At 44.8% G+C, this 16,190-nt stretch overlaps 1 protein-coding gene across 7 annotated transcripts in view; it reads right to left on the bottom strand.

Annotated features, from left to right (window-relative positions):
* Nucleotides 1-16,190, bottom strand: part of LOC105490453 (collagen type IV alpha 6 chain) — a 312,047-nt gene that overhangs the window by 37,911 nt on the left and 257,946 nt on the right. For 6 of the 7 annotated variants that reach the window (XM_011756089.2, XM_011756095.3, XM_011756092.2 and 3 more), the window contains exons 19-29: nucleotides 15,811-15,951; nucleotides 14,811-14,915; nucleotides 12,928-13,088; nucleotides 12,275-12,454; nucleotides 11,523-11,706; nucleotides 5,332-5,403; nucleotides 4,950-5,057; nucleotides 3,643-3,864; nucleotides 3,110-3,271; nucleotides 1,262-1,432; nucleotides 62-205 (exon numbers count right to left, since the gene is read on the bottom strand). In XM_011756089.2, the coding sequence (XP_011754391.1) occupies nucleotides 62-205; nucleotides 1,262-1,432; nucleotides 3,110-3,271; nucleotides 3,643-3,864; nucleotides 4,950-5,057; nucleotides 5,332-5,403; nucleotides 11,523-11,706; nucleotides 12,275-12,454; nucleotides 12,928-13,088; nucleotides 14,811-14,915; nucleotides 15,811-15,951 (1,650 nt within the window). Of the gene's footprint in view, nucleotides 1-61; nucleotides 206-1,261; nucleotides 1,433-3,109; nucleotides 3,272-3,642; nucleotides 3,865-4,949; nucleotides 5,058-5,331; nucleotides 5,404-8,150; nucleotides 8,205-11,522; nucleotides 11,707-12,274; nucleotides 12,455-12,927; nucleotides 13,089-14,810; nucleotides 14,916-15,810; nucleotides 15,952-16,190 lie in introns of all 7 variants that reach the window. The other variant, XM_071088636.1, reaches the window with a different exon arrangement.

Raw genomic sequence — 16,190 nt, 5'->3', positions numbered from 1 at the left:
AACAAAATATATATATTGAAAAGCATGGGCAGCAGTTCCAGAATTCAATTCCCCAGCTCACCCTTTTCACCAGGAGTGCCAGCGTGTCCAGATGGTCCCATTTTTCCGGTTGATCCTGGAATTCCCTTTAATCCTCTTGTTCCAGGAATACCAGGCAGACCTGGTATTCCTGGAAAACCTACGAATCCAACAGACCCCTTCTCTCCTGTTGAAAAACAAGAACCTTTATTATTACTCCCATTTTACATACAAGGAAATGGAGGCTCAGAGAGGTTGAGTAACTTGCCCAAAGTCACACAGCAAGGAAGTTGCAGAGAAGGAATTCAAACCCAGGTTTCTCTAATTCCAAAGTCTTAGTCATTACCAAACTCTTATTTATTACATATTATACTACCTTCCTGAATAAGGACATAGCACTACACAATACAAAGGAAAGAAGTGGGCCCCTCTCAGCTGGGCATGGTGGCTCACACTGTAATCCTAGCACTTTGGGAGGCCAAGGCGGGTGGATCACCTGTGGTCAGGGGTTCCAGACCAGCCTGGCCAACATGGCAAAACCCCATCTCTACTAAAAACACAAAAATTAGCTGGGCATGGTAGCAGGCGCCTATAATCCCAGCTACTTGGGAGGCTGAGGCAGGAGAATCGCTTCAACCTGGGGGGCAGAGGTTGCAGTGAGTCGAGATCATGCCACTTCACTCGAAAGAGCAAAACTCTTAAAAAAAAAAAAAAAAAAAAAAAGTGGGCCCCTCTCTTATGATTCACCAAGTTACAGCTCATGTGTGACACAGAAAAAAAAAAAAAAAAAAAAAAAAAAAAAAAGCCTAGGGCCAGGAGGCAAGGAGATGAGCTTTAGCCTGGTTCTGCTGCTAACCAGTTGTGTGACCTTAAACCACTCACTTTCTCTGGTTTTAAATGGAGATACCACTTTTACAACTACCAATGGCTATCAAGGTATCAACCTTGATAGCCTCCATGCTCTCAGCCTCCATGGTAGGACTATGCAAATGAGTAAACCCAGTGTGGCTGGTACTGCCCAGGGCTTTGCTGACCATGATACTCAGTCTAGTGTTCCACCCAGCAGGCAGTGAGGGTGACTCACCTTGACCAGAGGTCCCCCTTTAGCACTAGCCTTGTCCAACTATCTTGACACAAAAGCCCTGTTCAACTCCCTCCCCATTTCCCATTCCTAGGCAGAGAGGAAGGAGCAAGCTGGGCAGCTGAAATGCTCCTTTTTAGCTTCACTGATCACTTCACTTACCCTTGGGTCCAGAGAGGGCTGGCAACCCAGCGACCCCTGGAGAGCCTGGGCTTCCTTTCAGCCCTATTAGGCCTGGATTTCCAGGAAGGCCTTTTAGCCCTGGCAGCCCTTTCTTTACAATTGATCCAGGAGGGCCTTTCTCGCCTCTTGTTCCTTTCTTTCCAGGATGCCCTGAATCAGCACAGGAGAGAACACAGGACAGCTGTCAAGTGAGGCTCTGGCCAGATCTGGGTCACTGCCTATATCATAGCTTCTGATTGGTTTGGTTTGTTAGGTTTTGTAAATGGCCCTTTAACACCAGCACATGCAAACTGCTAACAGGCAGAGTTCTCAGTTGGCTGAAGTGTTAGTGTCTACTACCCAGAGTGCCACAGCAATGGCTATTACTTCCAGCGTGGCACAGTAGCTGGCAGGGAGAGCAAACCCCTTCTGATTATAACTTTTTGTCCCTTTGTGAATGTGGTTTACACTTTAGCCCCTGAATGGAGCTCTAGGAAGCCAGGGTGGCAAGTAGGCTCCAGTTTCCTGGTACTTCCAGTCTGAATCACACTACAATGGCTGTTTCCTTAGCCAATCGGTGAAGTAGAGGTTAAAGCTGAGCTGTTGTTTCAGCCTCCCAGGGAGCCTTGGATACAGGGCTGCCCTTTTAATCCCTCAAGCAATCAGTTAAGTCAGCCAGTTCTTTGGCATTAAGGTTGAAAGACCCCCTAGTGCCAAGTACTGTAGAAACCCACAAGGCCCATTTGGTCTCCTAGGTATTCTGAGACGTCTTTCACCATGCTTTAAAGTTGGTCAATGGGATTAACCTCCTGAGCTGCTGCCAAAGTGGAATGTTCAGGTACAAAGCAAGGAAATTAAAAAACGAAAGGATTAAATCAATGACGACAGAGGTATTTGGGTCCCCAAGGACCCAAATGAATGGCTGACTTGGCTTTCTATGGATTGAAAAGCATCAAGTAGCTGCAAGCCCCAGGATTCAAATGGGAGGCTGTGAAGGGGACTCCACAACAAGGGAAAAATTCAATGGAAGCCAACCCCACAGCAGGAGCTCGGGGATCCCTGGCCTTGTAAGCAAGGCTCTGTTATAGTGTATAATCAGATACATTCCTGAGGGGCAGAGCCAGTGGGGGTGTTAGTCTGTGAGCTTGTGTGCTGTGTTTTCTCACTGAGGCAGCCTATGTGAAGATCTCAGAAACACAGAGAGACAAAGGGAATAAAAAGGACATTAATGGCTCTGCAAATAACTCAACTTCAGTCACTAGGCCAGGAGTAAGGGGCTGTTGGGAATGGGGCAGTTACCGAAGCAGGTTGTGGAGGGTGGTGCAAGAAAAAGGCAAAGCTGTAAACACAAGTCTGGAAGCAGGAAGTGTCAGGCCCCAATGCTGAGTAAAAGACGCTTGGCCGTGGGTCCTTGGAGGCACACTCGCCTGAGAGGCAGGCTGCCGGTGTGGTCACACTGCTCGAGTTTCTCCCCAACCAAAAGCAGGCTGCTCACAGCCCCAGTGAAGGCAGTAGAAATGGACTAGACGCCCTCAACGATGAGGGTGGCTTCTCTAACTGGGGAGGTCAGGAGAGTTGAAACCTGAAAACCGGGCATGAGGCCATGGAGGAGGCCGGGGGAGGGGAAAGATTTGTGGCAATAGTTTGGAAGTTAACCTGCAGCAATCTGTCCTGCTTGGTACTAGAAAGGTGACTTGAGATTTGAAACTTGAGAGCTTAGGAAAGTCAAGTCTCATTCTAAATTCTGACCATGTCTCATTATGGCTATTGCCCCCCCACCCCAGCGCATCTGGGCCCAGGGCCTAGCTGAAGTCTGTCAAGGTGGGACTCCTCCTCTGAAGGACCTACCTGAGGTGCCTGGAAAGCCTGGTGCTCCTGGTAGCCCAGATTTGCCCTTGATGCCATACGGACCACTAGATCCTGGGGTGCCTGGCTGTCCCACCGGTCCTGGTGTTCCAGGGCTGCCCCGCTCACCTTTGGGGCCTAGCAAGCCAGGCTTCCCGTACACACCTGATAAAAGAGAAGGGCAAATGATCACAGCTTGGAGAGATAGCAGTGAGTGGGTCAGCAAACCAACTTCCAGGACACATCCCAGGTGCCACTGTCTTCTCAGCTCCAGCCTTGTTGCTATTCCCAGCCGTAAGCCAGTCTTTGCCAGAAATTTGACTATTAGTTATGGTCGCTTTTGGAATTACTAAGACAGTAAAGTTGGCTCAGGCCATTTAAGGAAAATTTCACAAAAGGAAGGGACAGAATAAAATATTTCATTTTAACCCCTTAATTAAACCATCACCCCAGATTCATGCAAGTATTCATGGAAGTATACAAATTAATATAAGGCTTTCTGTAGATTGTTCAATAATTGGGGCAAAAAGAGTCACCCTTGAGTCCTGGAAGGCCAGAGTCTCCAAGAAGTCCTTTGTCGCCTGTTAATCCTTGTAGGCCTTGTTCCCCCGGAGCACCATTTTCAGCACCAAAGATGTCACCAGTGGCTCCCTTGGAACCAGGTAAACCTGGACTGCCAATCGTCCCAGGCAAGCCATCTTTTCCAGGGAGCCCAGGAAACCCAGGCAAGCCCTTCTCCCCACGAGGTCCAGGAAATCCTAAATGTAAAAAGATGAACATAAAAGACCATGGCTGTTTAGAAGCAATTTGTCTGGGTACAGAAATCTGAGACAGATTTTTCTAATATGAAAGTTAACATATTAATAATATATGTGACTTCTCTTGAAGGTCAGGAGTCTGTGTTCCTGCGAGGCCTTGTGCAGAGGCAGGGACTGGGCCCTGTGACCTGGAGGAGGTTCTAGTTCTGGGAGTTGGGGCTGTGAGTGGAGGTCCACAACCTGTTTCTGAGGGTCGTATAGTTGTCGAAGAACACACGCCACCCCATAGCATCCTGAGAAAAGCTCAACCCCTTCTGGAGTTCTCTAGCTTCTGCTGTCGTGCCTCCCTCTTCTTGGGTGGGGAGAGGGTAGTGGAGGGGACCCTGGAGCACATGGTCCAAGATGAGCCCCGAGCCCTACAGCAGTTGTGGTTCTCAAACCTGAGCGATCATCACAATCATCTGGGATAACACACAGATTACCAGGCCCATCCCCAGAGGTTATGATCAGCAGATCCTGTGGAGAGGTGGATAATTTGCATTTCCATCAAGTTCCTAGGTGATGCTAATGCTGGCCCATGGAGTACAGTTTGAGGACCACTGGTACAGTGAAGAATCATGAAGCTCAAGTTGGAACAAGAGAGTGTGAGAAAAGGGATAGAAATGGACAGCTTCCCTCTGACTGATCTCAGTCTTTTTCACTGACCCTTAAGGAGTTGATCCAGGAAACTCATAGAACTGGCAGACAGACAACCTGGCAGAGTTACACCTCTGTCATTAGTGGTTTAGTGATCTCAGACAAGTCATTTCCCATCTGGGCCTCAGTTCACTCATCTGAAAGTTAAGGGGTTGCCCCAGCTGATTTTGAATGGTCCTTATTGCTCTAATATGCTGTCCTTCTATGGCTGTGTGCTGTGTCTTGCCAGGGTATAAAATTAAACCATCCTACCTACACCAGAGAGCAAACTTGACTTCCTGTAATTGGCAGAGGGCTACCACAACCCAAACACACACACACACACACACACACACACACACACACACACACACACAAAGAAGCAGGTGAGGAGACACTCCTTTTCTTACCTGGTAATTCAGGAAGATGAACCAATCCTGGACTCCCTGGCTTTCCTTTATTTCCACTTGATCCAGGCTGGCCTGGGGTCCCAGGGAGGCCTCGGGACCCTTTAGGGCCTGAAAACCCAAATGTAAGCGGTGAGGGGAAAGGAAAGTCAGTGTGCTGGGTATGATTTGTGATGTTCAGTCACGAATCCCAGTATCTTGGAGAGCCTCTCCTCGTCTCACCTCCCCACACTGCCCTCTCCAGCAGCCATCCTGTTTCCTCAATCCTCAAGGCTGCCCTCAGGAGGAATGTGGATCCCCAAATACTACTGGGCTATCCTCTGCTTCCTTTGCCTCATGGCCCTTACGAGAGTGTTTAGTGGCTTTCTCTGGCCTCATTCCATACCTGGGAATCCGGGAGTGCCTGGAAATCCTGATGGACTGTATGACCCAGGAATAATACACGGCAGGGTGATTCCTGTAAATGGTAACACGTATGCATTCAGTGAACCCACTGAGTCAGGGAAGATTTCTCCCTAGTACGCTCCTTTACTTCTATTCCATTTAATGGGACAGCCAAGTTCTTTCCACTCAGCAGCTGGGAGCCCACATAGGAAAACCTTGGCGTCATTAGCTCTGGGGAGTTACACCCAGTACAATTGCTTACAGATGAGAATGCTCCTAGTGTCCAAATGCTAGGATATCACTTATCAAACCACTGAGGCCCAGTGGGCAAACAGTCACCTATGCAGCAGATGTTGCCTAACAAGGTTTCTTAGAGATTGCCTGTGCAGGAACAGCAGCAAACAGCAATTGCCTACTCACCCTGCCCACAGATAGAGCCTCTCCCTAGGATGGGTGTTGGGGGTTAGTCCTAAGGGTGCATTATGCTTATATGACTAGATTGGAGGGTTTGAAGCCAAGATCCCTCAAGTTCTCACGTTTACCCTTTCTTTGGAATGAGGTTTTCCCCAAACCACTGGGTTCTTTTGATGCACTTCATTTGGGATCTACTGAAACCTATTGATTGTCTTTGCTCAAATGTACCAGTATGTCTGTACTATGCAAACACTTAAGACCGCTTTCTTGTCCATGACAGGCAAGTGGTGACCCTTTCCTCAGCTCCTTATTTGAAACTGTCAACTCTGCACTCAAAGAGAAAAAGTAGCAATTTCAACATTCAAGATGTCAAAATTGGCATGCATAGCCCTTCCCCTAGCAAATTCTCCCTTGCCCATTCATAATGCAAATAAAAAGAGTCTATAAGATCACAGAGGGGAGGTTTAATAAAATACTGGTGAACAAATTGTTTGCGGGCTCCCTCAAGTGCCATTTACAAACAATTGATATGCTAATTATATAAGTCTTGCCTATTCATTAAAACAATCCCCCAAGGTCTGCTTTAAACTACAGAGTCAACAGTTTTAATAAACATCTATAGCTTTTGCCTGTATTTAAATCACAAATTACATTTCTGAAAAATATGTACACAGCCTATGATTCAAACTGCTTACTGAACTCACTGGCTTTCCTCCCCTGATCCCACTTCTATTTTCCTAAATCAAGATTGGGAATTGAACAGTATAATGTATTGGTTAACAAGTTGGACTCTGAAGCCACAGACCTTAGCTGGTATCCTAGTTCTGCTGCTAACCAGCTGCATGAACAAGATACTTAAACCTCTCTGAGCCTCATGGCAAAATGGGAACTACTTCTACTTTTTCTCATATGGTGTTTGTGAGGATTACATGAAACTGTGCTACTAGCACTTAGCACAGTGTCTAGCACTCTGGTACATGCTCAATTAATAATAGTTCTTATTATCTTGAACTATTATCTTATGTAAGAATGAGTACTCAGTGGAGCTCCTGCAAGGCCATCGCCAGGTTAGTGACACTGCTTGTAGTCTGGGTAGCACTTTCTGCCTTCCAGACTTCAGGTTTCTATAGTCATATTTCCAGAGGTGAACAGATGGCTGTAGGCCTGGATCCTCCTCCGTAGGTGGTCAAACCCACCTCCATCCTACCAGACATCAAGATGACAGAGCTATTTCTGATAGTTATTTCCCCTATGGAAATATGCTCTACAGGCCAGCACTTTGTGGTGAGATGCTTCACTGGGAGGGGGTTTTCAACCTTGTGCTTAGCTCTTTGAGTTAGGCTGAAGAATTTCCTCCAGAGGGTGTGTCATGAGAGGGATCCTGCAAAAGACTCTCCTGCCCTCAACAATCTCAATAGCCCATTGGCTCTAATGTGTCAAACTCTAACATGACAGTTCCATTGTTTTATGTCTTAGGAAACAAACTTAGTAAAATAAAAATATCCCTGGGCTGGGTCCAAATATTAAGCCATTCATCCTTAATTTATCAGACTGATCTAATTGCTTCTTTTCATCTGTGACAGCCAGATAAAAACAAAGCCTTTAGAAGATGAAGCTGAGGACAGGCATCTGGAAAGGTTCCAGGATGAGAAAAATAATGGTCAAAGGAAAGATGGTTAGAAACCAGAGGAAATCAATGGCATATTTCTCTCAATAATTTTGTCTCACACCTGTGTGCCACACCACACTTGTGTATTGTAAGCAGAGGTTCAAAATGGTGAGACGGAAGGACTTCAAGTCATACTGGTATCTGGCTCTTTTCCTTTATACTGTCTTCTACTTTACATTCCTGAATTCGGAGCCTTCTCAACAAAGCAGAAATCTGCTCTACCCATGTTCTGTTTAGTAATTGCAACAAATGAGCTACTTATTCACAATTTTTCCCATTAATGCCCAAATCCATTTTCAGAATAAAAAGAGTCTCTGGTTCCCAAGATTCTAACATCTCAATTTGTTCTGGGCCCAATGAGTAAAGTTCAGACATGTGTGGATCCTTTCAGGTACCTCTCAAGGCAGATTATGGCCCCAGTAAAGTTCAGAAAATGAATTTGCTTAAGATGGAGGTCAGCCAAGCCATCGACATGCATGGTGAAGGAAATCAGCCCCTCTCAGAGACTGCATGCCCACTCAATCCCGTACTGCCTGCTGTAAGAGGTATGTGCTAAGGAGCCTCTGAAGCAGTGTTGGTGTCAGCCTTTGCATCCCAGCCTTAGGCTCCCTGCTCCCCAAACAGGGCATCCAGTGTGGTGCTCAGGCCATCGTGACTATCTGAGACAAAGGTAAACAAAAAAGGGATGTTTGGCTAAGACCGGTGTCTGAGAGCTTGTAGACCTAGCTAGCTCTCACCTCTCTCTGTGTCTAAGTCTCCTTTACCAACCTTCTCTCTGCAGCAGCAGTCACCTAGAGCAATCAAGTGAAGAAAAAAATTAAACCGGGACAGAAGTTCCTTGAGGCCCAAGGGAAGTCTTCTCAGCAGCCCAGATATGCCCACCAACAAAATCCCCTGTCTGAACTGAGTGGAGAGCACTGGCACCCACATGAGATCAAGCACACAGTCACCACAGTTCAGTAATAACCAGGGTGATTGATTACTATAAGCATCTGGAACAGAGCCTCTTTGGAAACAGCCAGTTGTCTGCTTGCCCAGAGTTTTTAATAATTCACACTAGTAGGCTGAAAGGCTTCTGATGATTACATCCTCTTTCCTGGCAATGCAGCTGTCCTAGTCTGGGCTACCATTGATTGGAGTGGGCACATTCAGGAATAGCATCTTAATTTTTTTTCTAGCAACAGAAATGGCTACAATGCAAATGTTTGGGGACCACCGGGTTATTTGTTTTTAAAACTGTGCAGAAAAAAAGGTAAGTTTGAAGAATTATATTTGGTTGTCATAGAAAAGAAAGCTAATGCTCTTTATTAAAGTAATTTCTTGAAACTTTTCATACTGCAAGAAGGACATGGTTATGGTTTGAATATGATTTGTCTCCACCAAAACTCATGTTGAGACTTGGTTTCCAGAGTGGCTGTGTTGGGAGGTGGTGCTTCTGAGAGGTAATTAGGTTGTTAGGTGGGTTAATCTCTTTCTCGGGAGACTGGATTATTTCTCAAGGGAATGGATTCGTTCCCACAGGAGCAGGCTGTTATAAAGCAAGGTTGCTTTTAGTGTTTGGACTCTTTTGCATGTACTCTTCTGCTTTCCACAATGAGCTGAAGAAGCACAAGGCCCTCAACTGATGGGCTGCCCAATCTTGGACTTTCTGGCCTTCAGAATCATGAGCTATATAAACCTCTTTTCTTTGTAAATTACCCAGTCTCAGATATCCTGTTGTAGCAACAGAAAATGGAATAAGACAAACATTTTCTGCATAAGGCATCTCCCAGGCTATAGCTTACCATATCATATTCCTAAGAACTTTCTGTGTCCAGGGACTAGTGATATTTGGGATACAAATGATCCTGCAAGCTTCCTTCTGTTCACTCAGCAGGTTCTCAAATAGTTAAAATGTTGATAATAGCCAGAAGACTTGGAAGTGTGTAAGTTTATAAGTGTTATGTTATTATAACTCAGTTTAAAACCTTGTTGCTTGCAAAATGGTTTAATCTACAGTGAAGACCCAATTAGGGGAGGAGCAGTAGGATGACCATGAGTAATGTCTCTGGGAACAGAGCTAGAAGCAAAGCTATAGCTAACACTAGGACTTCCAACAGGCAGAATGATTTTATTTGATAAATCCTTATGGCCAGGAGCAGAGGTTCACATCTGTAATCCCAGCATTTTGGGAGGCTGAGGCACATGGATCACTTGAGGTCAGGAATTTGAAACCAGCCTGGCCAACATAGTGAAAGCGTGTCTTTACTGAAAATACAAAAATTACCCAGGTGTGGTAGAGGGTGCCTGTAATCCCAGCTACTCAGGAGGCTGAGGCGGGAGAATCGCTTGAACCCAGGAGGCAGAGGTTGCAGTGAGCCAACATCATGCCACTGCACTCCAGCCTGGGTGAGAGTGAGACTTCATCTAAAAAAAAAAAAAAAAAAAAAAAGAAAACATCCTTACAACCTTCACAATAATTAATTTGTTAAATGAAATATTGACTCGGTTTTAAGAATCTTGAATTACCAAGTTTTAACCTGTACCATCAACATTATTACACCGAATCACAAAAATAGATTTTGAAATAAATAAAATTTTGAAAGACCTGGTATCCTGTCTTCTTTTATTGTAATTCTTCAAGACGATAAGGTGGAAACAGGAGAAATATGTTTAAGAAATAGCCCCTTGGTTATTGGGAAGGCTCTTTCTTCTGCAAATAAATATTAGTCTCCTATGGAACACTGCACTATGCTAGGCATGTAAAGAGACTCTAAGAAGTATTACCATCCCTAGTATCAAGAGACTTACAATGCAGTTGGGGAAAGTAAAAGCATTAATGGAAGGAGATATATAATTTAAGTAGCAATGACATACTATGGAGGCCAAGGGAAAGCTTAGTGGAAGAAGTGGGGTTTATCTTGAACCCTGAAAGAGGAATATGATATGACTACACAAAGAGGAAGAGCACTCCAGAAAAAGGCAACACGGCAAAATCTTGAAGCTGGAAGTGAACACATTGTGTTTGGGTACAGTGAAGAAGACTGGTATCTTAGTTTTTTTGTTTCAATTAAGAGCATTATATAAGGTTGAAAAGGTTGGTTGTATCCATGTTTGGAGACTTCTGAATTCCAGGTTGAGGAGTTTGGACATTATATGATCTCTATTCAATTGGTACCATATGTGGCTTTGAACTAGGGGAGTTACATGATGATATTGGCACTTTACAGATTGGCTGCAGTGTTCATAATAGAATTGAATGTAAAAACTACTTAGGAAGTTGTTGTCATTCACTCACTTATCCATCCATCCATCCAACCACCCACTTATTCCAACAAGCATATAGGTATTTGAAAACCTAGGCATGACATAATGAGAGTTTAGTAGCAAGAAGAGAAGGAAAGAATATAAGAGGAATTGCAAAGGAAATAAGAGATAATCTCAAAATTTTAAACTTCAGATTATTATAAGTGTGGTGTCACTGATGGAACCATAGAAGTTGCGGAAACCCAGAAGTTGGGATGAACAGCTGTTCTGGCTGTATTGTAGACTAGTTATTAGCATAGCACCTTCATAAACCATAAGCAGGACTGTTACACATGATTCCTAAAATTCAAGTAGAAAAAGAAGTTATATAAAGAGGAAGGAGTTAAGGGATAAAATGGGGATTAGACTATATGCAACTAGATTTCTGCCCAATCTGAGATTCCATGAGTTGAGGAAAGGTTTTTCCCAGCTGATGATATTACCACACAATTTAGAGGGCACCTTGTCCAATCTCCCACCCATTGCTTTGATGACATTTGCAATAAGTGGTCATCCATCTTCTTCTTGAACTCTTCCAGGGATTATGAGCTCATAACCTCCCTTGGTAGCTCTGTTACATTTTCAGACTGCTTTGGTAGGAAGTCCTTCACTGAGTAGAGTGGAAATCTGTATTATTCTGTCCCCTAAGCTTACCACAATACAATCATAATACTTTTTTTCACATGCAAATCCCTCAGGGGGTTAAAAGTACTGATTATAGTGAGACAAGTCTCTTCTTATGATACATTTCATGCACCTGGGTCATATCCACTCTACAAGGGGTCAAATTTCCAAGTCCAAAGCCATCTGATTCCATGACTCACCCTTAGATCCAGGAGGGCCTTGTTGTCCCGGTAATCCATCCTTGCCTTTATCTCCAGGAAGCCCACGGGGTCCAGGCAGTCCTGGTAACCCAATTCCCGGGAGGCCAGGTGGACCAGGATGGCCTTTTTCACCAGGAAGTCCAGGTAACCCCTTTTCACCTGGGAAGCCCTGCCCACCATCACCCTAGACAACACATAAAAAAAAGAATGAAAATTCAACTCAGAGATTTATCTGGACAGTCCTCTGACTACAAGAAAGAGGTAGCCAGTGTGACCAATGCTTTGTGTTTTGTTAAAATTCTCTATCATCATCATAGTTTATCAATCCGTCTCCTTTGACTTTAGTTAGTGGATATGAATCTTGTCTCCTCTGGATGATCTAACAACGCAAAAGTTTCTGGATAGGGGTGAGGAGACAGGGCAAGAAATGAGCAGGATAATAACAACCCTAGAGATCACAGAAAGTGGCTAGATTACTTGAGGAGAAAAGTTGCTGAGAAGCTGAAGTATTTTTAAGTCATATGGTCAGGTGTTACTAGCATTTATCAAATGAGACAATGATCCATTCTGAGAAAATGACTCCCACTTTACATAAAGGAAAAGCAAAAAGCAAAAAGTTTCAGTGGCAGAGGCGGGACAAGGTACTCTAGACTCTGTTCTTCCCTGTTTCATGGTCCAGTGGCCATCAGACCCCCCAACAAAGTCAGGTGTAAAGATCTGTAGAGCTAATCACCCAGGAACGATCAACTTACCGGAAGTCCTGGCAGACCTGGTAGACCTGGTACTCCATCGTTGCCTGGTTTTCCTATTACACCAGGGAAGCCCTGGGAGCCAGAATCACCCCGATCCCCTGGCATTCCTGAGATTGTACTGAGAATTGGTTCCCCCTTCTTTCCTTTGGGTCCTGAAGGACCCGGAGACCCAACTAAGCCCTGACAAAGAGAGAAGAGGGAGGAGTCAGAAGGTGCAGACTTCATAGAATTCTGGCACTTAGCATTATGACTTAGAGCAGAACCTTGGCACTGTTATAGACACTGATTATGTTGTCATCTTGAATAACAGTTGCCCATTTATCTCTGCACCTTTTGTAAATTTTGAAATCTTTGAAGATGGAAACCTCACCTTAATTCCTATTTTATCTTCATGGGCCAGCACATTGCTAGGCAAAGGTAAACAATGTTGTGGAAGGAAGAAAGTGGGGAAAGAGAGAAGGGAAAATAGGTAGGTTAAAGCAGAAAGGACTTTAAGAGACTCTATAGTTAGACTTCCTGTTGTAGATCAAAACCCCAAAACTTTGTTTTAATCCCACCTCTCTTGTATGCACTTTAGAAAAGTAATTGGGGGGATTGAAGGGCACTGGAAAGATTCCATTGCATCCTCAGGGTCAAAGTTTGGCAAGACTTACTGGAGCCCCTGCTGGGCCCTGTGCACCCCCAGAGCCTCGATCTCCTCTGGCTCCTTTAAGGCCTGGAAGGCCTATGAGACCCCGTGGACCAGGTGGGCCTGGTTCCCCGGGTGGTCCAGTGTTGGGAACACCACCGTCACAAGCACAGAAACCTGAGTCTCCTGGGAGAAAAAGACAACATAGAATGAAGTAGGTCATTTTTTTTTCAAAGAAGAATGAAAAATTGATAGTGGTTATTTGTGACTTGAACAACTCCATGGAGGCAATCTGAAGGCTTGCAGAGAACACACTCAAATGAACTTGGTTCACTCTCCAGCAGAGTATGTCTGTGTTAGTGTTTCAGATTTTGTTAGTCAGGGATGAGGCTCAGCCATCAGTAAGTCTAAAGTATAGCCGTAGTTGAGAACCACTGACCTATACTAACCAGTGGAAAGTCTGGAATTCAAGCCGCTCAAAGATTTTTTTTTTTTACCAAAATGTCTTTTCACCTGACTTTTGTACACATGACACAAATGTGTACATATTTTTGTACACGTTGAGACAAATGCCAAATAAATAATGATAGGGATTTCAACAAAGCACCTTTGAAGAGGTATCAAGGAGTCACTGGCACTATGGTCCAACTCCCTATATCTTCCGTGCTTATTGTCTGGAAAATGAGAATTGGTGCCAACATCGGTGACCCTGAATTTCCTAAGATTCTGAAGGGCCCCTTCTTACTTTTAGAAAACTGATGATTCCTAAAACTCTTAAGAGAATAGTCTGTTCTTCAGATTAGTATTTCTTGAATGTGATCCTGCATCAGTCACCTGTGATGGTTGCTTATAAGGCAGCTTGCTGGGCCCTATCTCAGTCCTAATCACTAAGTCTCAGGAGGCCAGACCAAATAATCTAATTTTTAATAACCTCCCCTGGGTGATTCTCATGTATAATGAAGTTTGAGAATCCCTATCACTATTCCATACTTAGAGAAAATCTTTCAGCTCCATGGAAATACAGAATGGGGAGCATCAGAAATGTCCCTTTTTTAGGACTGTGAATGGTATCAAGAAATACACCAGCTTTGTAGTGAGTTAGGTAAGGGCCAAAATTAACATCTAAGTTAATTTAATGGCCTTTTCCATCAAATAGTTTGCCTGGGACCTGAATAGTAGAGAATAAGCTTTCAGGCATTTCTTAACCAGCCTCTATATACTTAGGTAACGACATTTTATGACAGAGCAATGAGAAAGGAGAGGAGTAAGTTAGAACTTCTCTGATTGAGCCTGAGGAAAGCAGTTCATTCCTAGAGATCTTGAATAACTGAACCCTAGGCCATCCCAAAACCCCTCTCCAGTCAGTAGTTTCACTTCTTCCTCCACCCTGGCCTAGGCCACAACCATAATGAATTGACTTCTTTGAGCATCTTCCCCTCACAGTAAGTGATAGAAGGGGGACATGACCCAAAGGCAGCTGCGGTCATTGATCAGTTCTCCAACACCAGTGGGGGCTAGGGTTGTTTTCCTGGAGCCAGTTGGGTTTTTCAGAGTCCCAGGTCTTGACCTGTTCAGAGCACTTTGCTTAAGGCTGAAGGTAATAAGTGGCTTACATCCTTGGTCTTGCAAACTGGGAGGGGTAGCAGCATGCACTGGTTAACAGCCTGGGCTGCAGGTAGAGGAGAAAGAAAAAGAAGCCTGCGAACAACTTGGTCCTGTGTGACCTCCATTGCCAGCCTCAGTCTTAGAGACCCAAATATAGCACTTCTAACAATCCTAAAATCAAAGCCCCAAACAAGATCCACAATTGCTTCTGTTTAGGTTCCCCAGGCTGTTGGTTTTCTCATTCCCCATAAAGCCTTCTCTAAGGAGTTTGGGGGACCAAGAAACTCAAGGGGATAAACTCACCTTTTATTCCTTTGAGGCCTGGGTTTCCTTTTGGACCTTGTTCTCCTTGGAGACCAGGGAACCCTGGCTCTTTGTTGTGTAGAGTTTCGGCCTCAAATTCTGGACCTTTGGGTAAAAAAACAGATAAAGGATTAGCAACTTGTATAAGCCTGATGACTTCCCTGACTCACCACAGCAGCTCAATCACCAAGGCCCAAGTCCTTGAGGCTCAACAACCAGAGCAGAGACAAAAAAATAAAATTTAAGACCGGGACCCCAAATCTGCAGCAAGGAGTCAACAGGACCTCTGTTGGCTCAGTTCACTCTACTAATATTTATGGAATGTCCATTATGTTCCAGGCACTGTACTAGACAGCGGGGTTAGAGGAATGAACAAGGTAGCTTCTAAAACTCAGCAGTACCAATGTCTACCCCAGAAACCTCCCTTAGGACAAAAGAGGAAAGAGGTGCAAGCTGCAGTGGATATGGGCTTTAAGGTACAAAGAAACATTCTGGGCAGCATTTCCAGCTTTTCTCTCAGAATCTAGAATCTCACACTCAAGTAGGAGATCTAAGAAGGACAAGCCCTGTGTAGGCTTTTAGCAGCCACCTCAAGGGTCCAGGCTTGGCTTCTTTTTTTCTCAGTCTCTCAGCCCACCCCATTGGAGCCTTGTGGACCAGGGCAAGCTCAAAATAACCAGCGCTGCTTCTTTAGGAGCTGAAAAAACAGACTTAAAGGCTGAGAACAGTGAAAGATGGAGTGGGAATGGGTACAAAACTTGGAAGGCATTAGGCCCTAGTTTGCTTGTTCCTTGATGGAGAACACTCTGCTGTTATCAATAACTGGTAGAGGCAGGGATCTGACTCAGGGACGATGGGGCCTTCATGGCTGCCCCTCTGCAATTATCATGTATCCTGGCTTAGCTGTTTCACCTGTGAGATGCCCCCTCAAAAATCATGACTGTTCTGCAGTCTGGATCACATCTGAGTCTTGAGACCAAAAGACAAATGAGTAACTTACCAGGTGGGCCTGGTGGACCTGGTGGGCCTGGCAAACCATCTCTGCCAGGGAGGCCAGCTGCTCCAATTGTGGTACGGCCTGGGTTTCCTTGGTCCCCCTTCAGCCCTGGAAATCCCTGAGGCCCTAGGGCTCCTGGGACACCTGGAAAAATAAGCCCACACACAAATGCTCATTATATCACCCCACTCTCTGGAGTATTCCTATCTGTGGCATATGTTGGAAACAAATCCAAGGAAGAATTTAGGGAAGCATTTGCCCTTCTCTTGCATCAGAGTTAGAAGGATCCTTAGGGATCAATTAGCCTAATCTCTTGGGAAACTGAGACCCAAAGAAGAGAGGAAACATGATCAGGGGCCCAGCATTTCTCCGTGGCAAACCTG

Source organism: Macaca nemestrina, chromosome X, assembly GCF_043159975.1.
Source record: "Macaca nemestrina isolate mMacNem1 chromosome X, mMacNem.hap1, whole genome shotgun sequence".
NCBI classification, from domain to species: domain Eukaryota; kingdom Metazoa; phylum Chordata; class Mammalia; order Primates; family Cercopithecidae; genus Macaca; species Macaca nemestrina.
Note: the sequence above shows the minus strand (reverse complement) of the source record. Positions and strands in the feature narration are given on the sequence as shown.